Genomic DNA, 12308 nt, shown 5'->3' on the forward strand with positions numbered 1-12308 from the left:
AACTTACATAAAGAGAGAGATGTGCATGATGGGAGTTAAATAAGTAAGGAGGAGGGCTGACACACACACACACACGCACACACACACACACACACACACACACACACAGAGGTGAGTCATGCTGAATGAATAAAACAAAGTGAACGAAGAAACACAAGAAAGAAACAGTTCAGAGCTGGAGGCCAGGTTAGCCTAGCTTAGCATAAAGACTGGAAGCAGGGGGAAACAGCTAGCATGACAGATATGAATAATATGTTATGCGTAGATAACCTTTAAATAGTTAATGATCAGCATTTATCAGTCAAATAAATGTCTGTTCAGTTTAGTTTTCACTGAAATAGAAACATGAATCAGAATTGAACGATTGCAACTTCAATGTGTTTAGAACAGAGACAGACGTGATGCGGTGATGACTGTATTCTATATTGTTACGTGTTTCATGTCTTTCTGCTGTTTTTAAAATGAACTTGAACGAGTTGAAACCAAACGTTATCAGTTATTGCTGATTTTCTTCTCGTCCTCTCAGACTCACGCCGACTCATCAATGATGTCATCTTCTTCATGTCGCCTGCAGGAAAAACGCCGACGCGGCGCAGAGAAGAAGAGGCGGATTTGATCGGTGAAATAAAGGGAGAGCTCAGCGTCTGCAGACGCAGATGAACGCTGTCGGATCTATTCCGGTCTCTTTCTGCAGCAGCTGTTCCTCCAGAACAACAAGTGAAAACATGAAAGTGTATCTTTTGTAGCTGCAGCGACTGAAGCAGAGGACTCACCTGAACGCCGTCAGACGGAAACACAAAAGAGAGAAAGACTCCGTGCAACAGGTGAGATGACTGTGGAGCTGCAGAGGAATCCCACAGGAACCAGGTTCTCTCCAGAAACAGACTCATCTGAGGCAGCTTCACCTCATTTCAGCAGACGAGGAGCAGAGAAGTACTGAGGGACTTAATGACGCCGCTGTTTACGCTAACGTTGCTGATACTGAGGGACTCAGTGGACTCTCCTGGACTGAAGGACAACTCAACAGGACCAGTGTGACGTCAGCACGGGGACACAACTCTGCTCATGGTCAGTGAGCCGCAGTGCCACCAGAATAACACAGGACCATGTGGGGGCCAGACAGGATGTGATGTCAGCGGACAGGATGTGATGTCAGCGGACAGGATGTGATGTCAGCAGACAGGATGTGATGTCAGCGGACAGGATGTGATGTGAGCGGACAGGATGTGATGTGAGCGGACAGGATGTGATGTGAGCGGACAGGATGTGATGTGAGCAGACAGGATGTGATGTCAGCGGACAGGATGTGATGTCAGCGGACAGGATGTGATGTCAGCGGATAGGATGTGATGTGAGCGGACAGGATGTGATGTCAGCGGACAGGATGTGATGTGAGCGGACAGGATGTGATGTCAGCGGACAGGATGTGATGTCAGCGGACAGGATGTGATGTGAGCAGACAGGATGTGATGTCAGCAGACAGGATGTGATGTCAGCGGACAGGATGTGATGTGAGCAGACAGGATGTGATGTCAGCGGACAGGATGTGATGTCAGCGGACAGGATGTGATGTCAGCGGACAGGATGTGATGTGAGCGGACAGGATGTGATGTCAGCGGACAGGATGTGATGTGAGCGGACAGGATGTGATGTCAGCGGACAGGATGTGATGTCAGCGGACAGGATGTGATGTGAGCAGACAGGATGTGATGTCAGCAGACAGGATGTGATGTCAGCGGACAGGATGTGATGTCAGCGGACAGGATGTGATGTCAGCGGACAGGATGTGATGTGAGCGGACAGGATGTGATGTGAGCGGACAGGATGTGATGTCAGCGGACAGGATGTGATGTGAGCGGACAGGATGTGATGTCAGCGGACAGGATGTGATGTCAGCGGACAGGATGTGATGTGAGCGGACAGGATGTGATGTGAGCGGACAGGATGTGATGTGAGCGGACAGGATGTGATGTGAGCGGACAGGATGTGATGTGAGCGGACAGGATGTGATGTCAGCGGACAGGATGTGATGTGAGCGGACAGGATGTGATGTGAGCGGACAGGATGTGATGTCAGCGGACAGGATGTGATGTCAGCGGACAGGATGTGATGTCAGCGGACAGGATGTGATGTGAGCAGACAGGATGTGATGTCAGCGGACAGGATGTGATGTCAGCGGACAGGATGTGATGTCAGCGGACAGGATGTGATGTGAGCGGACAGGATGTGATGTCAGCGGACAGGATGTGATGTCAGCGGACAGGATGTGATGTCAGCGGACAGGATGTGATGTCAGCGGACAGGATGTGATGTGAGCGGACAGGATGTGATGTGAGCGGACAGGATGTGATGTGAGCGGACAGGATGTGATGTGAGCGGACAGGATGTGATGTGAGCGGACAGGATGTGATGTCAGCGGACAGGATGTGATGTGAGCGGACAGGATGTGATGTCAGCGGACAGGATGTGATGTCAGCGGACAGGATGTGATGTCAGCGGACAGGATGTGATGTCAGCGGACAGGATGTGATGTGAGCGGACAGGATGTGATGTCAGCGGACAGGATGTGATGTCAGCGGACAGGATGTGATGTGAGCGGACAGGATGTGATGTCAGCGGACAGGATGTGATGTGAGCGGACAGGATGTGATGTGAGCGGACAGGATGTGATGTCAGCGGACAGGATGTGATGTGAGCGGACAGGATGTGATGTGAGCGGACAGGATGTGATGTCAGCGGACAGGATGTGATGTGAGCGGACAGGATGTGATGTGAGCGGACAGGATGTGATGTGAGCGGACAGGATGTGATGTCAGCGGACAGGATGTGATGTCAGCGGACAGGATGTGATGTGAGCAGACAGGATGTGATGTGAGCAGACAGGATGTGATGTGAGCGGACAGGATGTGATGTGAGCGGACAGGATGTGATGTCAGCGGACAGGATGTGATGTGAGCAGACAGGATGTGATGTGAGCGGACAGGATGTGATGTGAGCAGACAGGATGTGATGTCAGTGGACAGGATGTGATGTGAGCGGACAGGATGTCATGTGAGCAGACAGGATGTGATGTCAGTGGACAGGATGTGATGTGAGCAGACAGGATGTGATGTGAGCAGACAGGATGTGATGTCAGCAGACAGGATGTGATGTGAGCGGACAGGATGTGATGTGAGCAGACAGGATGTGATGTCAGCGGACAGGATGTGATGTCAGCGGACAGGATGTGATGTCAGTGGACAGGATGTGATGTGAGCAGACAGGATGTGATGTCAGTGGACAGGATGTGATGTGAGCAGACAGGATGTGATGTGAGCGGACAGGATGTGATGTCAGCGGACAGGATGTGATGTGAGTGGACAGGATGTGATGTCAGCGGACAGGATGTGATGTGAGCAGACAGGATGTGATGTCAGCGGACAGGATGTGATGTGAGCAGACAGGATGTGATGTGAGCGGACAGGATGTGATGTGAGCAGACAGGATGTGATGTCAGCGGACAGGATGTGATGTGAGCAGACAGGATGTGATGTCAGTGGACAGGATGTGATGTCAGTGGACAGGATGTGATGTCAGTGCTTGGTGGATTAAACGGAGAGAGGTTCCTGTTGAAGTCGTACCTCTGACCAGGATGGTCGTGGACTTCTTGGCGGGGTTTCCCACGTTGTTCGATGCCACGCAGCTGTAGGCGCCGCCGTCGTCCACGGTGACGGCCGGGACGGTCAGCGTGCCGCCGTTGACGACGCTCCTCTTCGGGAGCTCCTCCCCTCCGGGCCTCACCCACAGCAGGGAGGGAGGCGGGTCTCCGCCCGACGGCACGCACACCAGAGTGATGGTCTCCCCCGGGTTCACCACCAGGGGGTCGTCCAGGAGGAGCTTAACGGAGGGAGGAGCTGGAGGAGGAGGGAATCAACTTCACACTTATTATTCCTCCTTCACTTTTATTCTGACTTCCCTTAATACTTCATATTTCATCTTCACTCTCTTTATTCATGCGTTTTATGCTTTTGTGATCTGTTTATGTTTCCGCAGTGATTTTCTTTAAATAGCAACAAAATATGAGTAAAAGAATGAACTTCATGTCTCTTTGTTAAAGTTAAACAATCCGTTTCCTTCATGTTGCATGAAATTATAAACGTAGGACGTAAACAAAGAAAGATCTAAATCAGTAATATATACACACAAAATACAACTTCAGTAACAACTAAAGCTGCAACTAATGATTCATTTTTGAATATTTTCTTGAATAATTTGTGAAAGATGTCGTCTTCAAATGATCTGAAGATATGAAACGATTGACGTGTTTGCTTTGAAATAAAAGATATCAATGATTAGTTTGACTCATGAATGGATTCTGAGATATCAGTGATTCATAATGTTGAATCGAAGTAAAGAGTTAATGATTACGGTTCTTGTTTGATTAAGTTTTGTGTGAAAAAGATCTAAAATGTTTTTGTCTCGTTGGTCAGGTGCATCATGGGACTTCTCTCAGACTAATGTTTACATTTGTCCCATTTTAAAAGAGGTTTTAAATACGTCTTCGTGTGTAAATAATCCGTCGTGCTGCAGATTTAAAAAGCTTCCTCAGAGAGCCGCCTCCCTCCACCAGCTGCAGAAAAGCACCAAACGCAGAAATAATAAGCAGGGCGATAAAAATAGCTGAGTCGACCTCCGTTAAGCTGACATCATGTAAATCCCATCAGCCACTGGGGCGAAGGATCTACTGTACAGGTCAGAGAGCTGCAGCGGATGATTCATTTAGGATTCACATCCATCTGAACACCAGAGCAGCTTCAAAGAAATATGAAATCATAAACTCTGTCAGGAGCCGTACAAAACACAACAGAACAGTAATAAAATGTTTCACATGAAATAAATGAAATGAAAATGACGGTGCAGAAAGTAAAGATATAGATAGCTATAATGGGAAATATATTAAAATGTAAACAGATTTTAGAATAACTTTATTAAATCTATCATCTAAAAACTCAAAAACGTGATCAATTTCAATAAGTTCAATTCACTAATTCTGTCTTAGTCTGTGTTTGATGTTAGCAACATTTTAAATTAAATTCCTTGTCGACAGAAACCAGAAAGTACGTCTTTATGTTTTATTTAAACTCACGGTCACACAGTGAAGCAGGGAAATCTGGTCCCTGCAAGCTCTTAAATGTCAGGGTTCAGTAAGTAGGACCAGTATGGTCCAGGTTTGTGTGTGTGTGTGATATATATAAATATGACATAGTGGGGACCTATACACACCCTGCATTGTGGGGACTCATTTCTGAAGTCTGGTCCCCACACAGTCCAACTCTACATTTCAGGGTTCACATCCTGACTGTGGTTTAAGGTTTAAGTTAGAACCGTGTGTGTGTGTGTGTGTGTGTGTTACCTGTCCTGTTGTTCAGACTGAAGTGGGCGTTTTTGTCTCCGATGCCACAGACGCTCCTGACGGAGGAGATGCAGGTGTAGCCGGCGTAATCCTGAGGACGAAGGTTCTTCAGCTTCAAGATCTTCGTCTCACCCTGTAACACACACACACACACACACAGAGGTTTGTCTGACTGTACTTGTGAGGACCCTCATTAACACACTGCCTTCCCGGGACCCTGACTCCGATCTAAACCTTAATGAAACATGAACTCTTCCTCTTCCTCACTTTCTCCTCGTCTTTCTTCTCCTCCTCCTCCTCTTCCTCCTCACTGCTAAATCTCTCTCATCTCCTCCTCCTCCTTCCGCCTCACAGACAGATGAGATGAGATTAGATGACATTTAAATGGGATGCTTGTGTAAAGATGGCGGCCTGATGAGGAGGAGGAGATAGGTTCCTCATTAGTGCCTTCTGAAGGCTTTATCTGGGCTGATAACTGGACGCCTGATTGGCCGACTTCACTTTGCTTCAAATTAAGTCTAAACCAGACTGTGGAGTCTTTTTCTGTCGAGGTTTATAATTCACAGGAGGAGGAAGAAGAGGAAGATAAAGAAGAGGAGGAGGAGGAGGACTTCAATTACAGGACAAACCGTTGAACTCCTTGACGGAGGATGAAAGTTTAAAGTTACAGAATATGAAGGAGAACAGCAGAAGTTTGTTTGGTGTTAGTTATTAAAAATAAAATAAATCTTCACATCACAGACACAATGTTTAACTCAGTGTTTGCAATTAATTGTTGAAAGTAAAGTAAAACCACAAACTTCAAACTGATCATCATGATTCATCCTCTCCTCACCTGAGAAGTTATTTTGACATGATTATTATTATTAAAGCATGAGAGGAATGGTGGATATCTGTAATCCTGTCGAGGTTTGGACGTAAATCAAACTGAACTATTTTAGTCTGATGGAGCAGCTTTAATGGTTCCTGTAGATCCTCAGAGAGACGAAAGAGACCAAAGACACCATGAAGAGTCTCCGTCTCTGGTGTAAAATAAAATGGTGTATAAAGAGTAAAAATTGTGGGAGCTGGAGCAATTTGTTTGTAAAAATCACAGAACATTTTCATGCTCCGCTCCACTCTGACCGTGATGTCATAACTCTACACCCATTATAAAATCTGAAACGGACCCAAAATGTTCCTGAAACTTAATCTGTGACTTCATGAAAACTGTGCTAGCTATCAAAATGTCCCTTTGGCTCAATAAAGTGCAGCGTTTTGTCTACGTTTTGAACTTCAAATCATTGTTCAACATTAAAGTATGGCTAGTCAATATGGGCCCAAAGTTAAGTGTTTTTTAGCTCTCTTCACGAGAAATGTTGACCTCTTCTGACGTCCTGACCTCCTCACTACCTCCCATACGATGACCACAGAGCTCATAGAAACAGAAGGTGTGTCTTCTCACCTGAGTGAAGAACGGTTCGTAGATCTCCACGCCGGCATCGGAGCCCTGAGTCAGCGCCTCCCGTCCTCTCCTCCAGCTGTAGAGCACCGGAGGGTTGGAGGAGGCCACGCAGCGGAGAAACACCGTCCTCTCAAAGTAGAACTGCTCCTTAGACTCACCCACACTCTGGTGGACCGAGATCACCGGGTCATCCAGGTCTGGGGGGGGGGGGGGGGGGGGGGGGGGGAAGGGGAGGTGGAGGAGAGAGAGGAGAGGAGGTGATAGGGAGGAGGGAACGTTTCGGTAATTTACATTTAAAGCAATTTACATTTAAAGATATAAATATTTAAAGATATAAATATATTATTAATATATAAACTTATGAATATACATGTATAAATATATAAACATAGAAACGTGATATTTAACAAAATTGAACACATGAACATATAAATATATAAATACACAAACATAATTATGTACACAAATAAACTTATATATACTTAGAATATATGAACATATACATTACAGATGTTCATATTTTATAAACAGCGTGTCACGCTCCTGTGGTCGGGGTAATTACTGCTTTTTAATTGGCTGGAAACAGCGAACGATCAGCTGAGGGCAGGCGACCAATCAGGCCCGTCCGTGTTATTGAGTCCGCCCGCCAGCAGAGAGGCTAACGGTGGCTAACGTTCTTCACACAGAGCGAACACACTGAACACATCAGGGCCTGAAGAGTTAAATGCTTTCTTCTGTTTCCTGTGAAAGCATCCGTGCCCTGAAGGCAGCACTCAGCCATGATGCGTTCAGGTACCACTTAAATCCCTGTAATCTCAGTCAGAAACACGCTCCAGGATATTATGGCTGTTACACAACGACACGCTCACAGCTTGCAGGTATTCTTTGTTACTTTAGGAGGAAACTTTTTCGGAGACGCACAAACATGCGGGACGTCGGAGAGATAAAAAAACACCCCGAGGACGTTTCTGTACTGGGATTACTGGGATTTAGTTCATCCCAACTGGAACAACATGAAGGTGAAACATCTGATGAGCTAGCAGAGCTGCAGGAGGCTTCGTCTCCACATATGTAGGCCAACAACAATCAGACAGTAACAGCCACTGGAAGTTAATCTGGGAATGAAGAGTTATTTATTGATGAAGCTGCAACACTGACTTTCAGCAAGTACGGTTCCATCTGTTCCAAGTCTCTATGCTAAGCTAACTGTTTCCAGTCTCTACGCTAAGCTAACTGTTTTGCCTTGTTTCCAGTCTTCATGCTAAGTTAACTTTTTTCCTTTGTTTACAGTATGTATGCTAAGGTAATGTTTCCAGTCTCTTTGCTAATATAAGCCCACCAACTGTTTCCCACTTTTTAGTCTCGAAGCTAATTGTTTCCCCCTGTTTACAGTCTCTATGCTAAGCTAACTGTTCATCTTTGTATCCAGTCCATATGCTAAGCTAACCATTTCCCCATTTTTCCAGTCTCTAAGCTAAGATAACGGTTTCCCCCTGTTTCTAGTCTTTATGCTAAGCTAACTGTTTCCATTTGTATCCAGTCTTTATGCTAAGCTAACTGTTCCCTGTTTCAAGTCTTAATGCTTAGCTAAACAAACAGTTTAACCCCGTTTCCAGTCGTTTACTGTTTCCCCCTTTTTATAGTCTTTACGCTAAGCCAAGCAAACTATTTTACCGCCCAATGCTAAGCTAACTGTTTCCACCTGTTTCCAGTCTTAATGCTAAGCTCAGCTAACTACACGTGTGCATGTTTCCGTGTGTGTTCTTACAGTAGACGTCGACCCGTATGGACCGTATGGCGGGGGATCCCAGTCCGTTCTCAGCCTTGCAGTAGTAGCGCCCCCCCTGGTGGCGGCTGATGTTCGTGATCTTCAGAGTTTCGTTCAGCAACGTTGAGTCGGTCTGACGGTCTGAAGCTCCGCCCGCCGTCTTAGTCCAACGAATCTGCACAGATGGTTTAGACTGGTTTGGACTGGTTGATATTGACCAGTTTAGACTAGTTGACACTGGTTTAGATTGATCAGTTTAGACCGGTTGACACTGGTTTAGATTGACCAGGTTAGACCGGTTGACACTGGTTTAGATTGACCAGTTTAGACCGGTTGATACTGGTTTAGATTGATCAGTTTAGACCAGTTGACACTGGTTTAGATTGACCAGGTTAGACCGGTTGACACTGGTTTAGATTGACCAGTTTAGACCAGTTGACACTGGTTTAGATTGACCAGGTTAGACCGGTTGACACTGGTTTAGATTGATCAGTTTAGACTAGTTGACACTGGTTTAGATTGATCAGTTTAGACCGGTTGACACTGGTTTAGATTGACCAGTTTAGACCGGTTGACACTGGTTTAGATTGACCAGTTTAGACCGGTTGACACTGGTTTAGATTGACCAGTTTAGACCGGTTGACACTGGTTTAGATTGACCAGTTTAGACCGGTTGACACTGGTTGATATTGACCAGTTTAGACCGGTTGACACTGGTTGATATTGACCAGTTTAGACCGGTTGACACTGGTTGATATTGACCAGTTTAGACCGGTTGTCACTGGTTGATATTGACCAGTTTAGACTGGTTGTCACTGGTTGATATTGACCAGTTTAGACACTAGTTTAGATTAACCATCAGTCACTTTCTAACTCCATTAGTCTTTACCACATTTGATTTACTTTATTTGTATTTACCTTCTCAAACTACATTTGGTTTTTCTTATTTTTTTTGTTATATTTCATCATGTTTAGCTGCATCTGTATATTTCTGTTTTTCACAGTAAAACAACAAACGGATCCTCGTACAGGTTTGAGTCTGAGGACTTAAACTAACCAAAATAAATCCATCAACTCTTGAACATTCATTCAGACTTCACGCTCATGATGATGCTGTTTATTAAGTTAAAGGGAAAGTTCTCCTCCTGAGTTCTCTCTGGTAAACAGTGTATATGTCTAGGGCTTTTACTGTGAAAGGTAAGGAGGAAGGAGTGATCTGCGCTTCAAAGTGTCAAAGTTTAAAGGACTAATAAAGTTTTGTCTTCTTGGTTTAGACTACATAGCCTCCATGTTGTTCATTCTAATAAGTCTGCTCCTCACAACCCGATTGGTCGACGCCATTAATCGCAGAGAGAAAACTCAAATAATTATGTTTTTTTCACAGCGTAATATTTTCATTCTGTGTGAAAGTTTTCATGTTTAAATTTATCACATGAAATAAAAACGTGTGACAGCCTGATTCTCCTTTAAAACATTTAGCATCTGCGTGACGCTTTAATGTTCAACAAATCCCAAATGCTCGTCCTGTTATATTAAACATATTTCTATATCATAATGCAGAGTTTATTCATTATAAGAGATGCAAAATATAATACGCATCGATTTAAAAATTCTACAAGCTCAGAAACTCTAACTTCCTGTTCTCTTCACAAATCAATGTTAATTATGAAACATTAAAATCAAATCATGATTTCGGTAAAACAACGATTCAAATGTGAAACCTGAGCAGAACAGGGGAGGGATGAAGGGGAGGATGAGGATGAAATAAAAATGCAGAGGAAGCTGAGCTCTGCAGTGACGCAGAGTGAGCGAGTGTGCAGATTCAGACTGTGAGCCAGCAGCCGATCTATTTATAGCCTCAACAGACTGACAGCAAGGAGGCCACAGAAGAAGAAATAAGAGCGATGATGATGATGATGCTTGTGGTGATGGTGGTGTTGATGGCTGAGGCGGCGGCGGCTAGAGTTGGCCGAACCGCTGACCGGACACGGGGAGCTGGAGTCGGTCGGACCGCCGACCGGAGAGGGCAGCGGGAACGGGAGTCTGACCTTTCCTCTGCCCCTGCCTCCTTGAGGGTTGAGCAGGCAGTCCATCAGGTCACGCTTCTCCTTCTGGACACTCGGAGGCCCAACAAAGGCCAGCCGGGTTCCCGCTAACTGTTCATACCACTCATGGAGACAGCGCTCCAAACGGTGGTCTGCCGAGTCCATTTCAGGCCAGATCATTCTGTCACGGGGTGTAGTGGAGGACTCAAATGCAGGCCAGACAGAGTAGTGTGAAGCAGGTATTTAATGAAATTAAATCAACACAGGAAACTTACAGGACACAACGGGGATCCACGGACAAGACAGGAGACGACGGGCAAAATCCAGCAGAATGAGGCAGGGCAGGCAGCCGGGGACAGGACGAGCCAAACGGCCGGTAGACATGACAACGACCTGGCAGTGAGTGCATGTGACTGCGTTTAAATAGTGATGCAGCAGAGTGAGCAGGTGAGAGTAATGAGCTGACGAGGTGGGTGTGACGGGTGTGACTGGCAGGTGCTCCAAGTAACCTGATTCGGTGAGAGATGGAAAAAACTGGATAATGGAAGCTGAACTGTGACCAGTGTTCCCAGTATGTGGTTACCTGTGACCAGTGTTCCCAGTATGTGGTTACCTGTGACCAGTGTTCCCAGTGTGTGGTTACCTGTGACCAGTGGTCCCAGTATGTGGTTACCTGTGACCAGTGTTCCCAGTGTGTGGTTACCTGTGACCAGTGTTCCCAGTATGTGGTTACCTGTGACCAGTGTTCCCAGTATGTGGTTACCTGTGACCAGTATTCCCAGTATGTGGTTACCTGTGACCAGTGTTCCCAGTATGTGGTTACCTGTGACCAGTATTCCCAGTATGTGGTTACCTGTGACCAGTGTTCCCAGTATGTGGTTACCTGTGACCAGTGTTCCCAGTATGTGGTTACCTGTGACCAGTGTTCCCAGTGTGTGGTTACCTGTGACCAGTGTTCCCAGTATGTGGTTACCTATGACCAGTGTTCCCAGTATGTGGTTACCTGTGACCAGTGTTCCCAGTATGTGGTTACCTGTGACCCCAGTGTTCCCAGTGTGTGGTTACCTGTGACCAGTGTTCCCAGTATGTGGTTACCTGTGACCAGTGTTCCCAGTATGTGGTTACCTGTGGCCAGTGTTCCCAGTATGTGGGTTACCTATGACCAGTGTTCCCAGTATGTGGTTACCTGTGACCAGTGTTCCCAGTATGTGGGTTACCTATGACCAGTGTTCCCAGTATGTGGTTACCTGTGGCCAGTGTTCCCAGTATGTGGGTTACCTATGACCAGTGTTCCCAGTATGTGGTTACCTGTGGCCAGTGTTCCCAGTATGTGGGTTACCTATGACCAGTGTTCCCAGTATGTGGTTACCTATGACCAGTGTTCCCAGTATGTGGTTACCTGTGACCAGTGTTCCCAGTATGTGGGTTACCTATGACCAGTGTTCCCAGTATGTGGTTACCTGTGACCAGTGTTCCCAGTATGTGGTTACCTGTGACCAGTGTTCCCAGTATGTGGTTACCTATGACCAGTGTTCCCAGTATGTGGTTACCTGTGACCAGTGTTCCCAGTATGTGGTTACCTGTGACCAGTGTTCCCAGTATGTGGTTACCTGTGACCCCAGTGTTCCCAGTATGTGGTTACCTGTGACCAGTGTTCCC

General features: G+C 46.1%; 1 protein-coding gene across 3 annotated transcripts in view; it reads right to left on the reverse strand.

The window, feature by feature from the left end:
• The window catches only part of mdga2a (MAM domain containing glycosylphosphatidylinositol anchor 2a), a 52811-nt gene that overhangs the window by 28410 nt on the left and 12093 nt on the right, over positions 1–12308 (reverse strand). For all 3 annotated transcript variants that reach the window (XR_013772705.1, XM_079286654.1, XM_079286653.1), the window contains exons 3-6: positions 8605–8779; positions 6837–7033; positions 5393–5525; positions 3621–3893 (exon numbers count right to left, since the gene is read on the reverse strand). Coding sequence is in view for 2 of the 3 variants with exons in the window: in XM_079286654.1 (XP_079142780.1) it covers positions 3621–3893; positions 5393–5525; positions 6837–7033; positions 8605–8779 (778 nt within the window). In the remaining variant the exon portion in view is untranslated. The remainder of the gene's footprint in view (positions 1–3620; positions 3894–5392; positions 5526–6836; positions 7034–8604; positions 8780–12308) is intronic.

Source organism: Melanostigma gelatinosum (genome assembly GCF_949748355.1).
Source record: "Melanostigma gelatinosum genome assembly, chromosome: 16".
Classification (NCBI taxonomy): Eukaryota; Metazoa; Chordata; class Actinopteri; order Perciformes; family Zoarcidae; genus Melanostigma; species Melanostigma gelatinosum.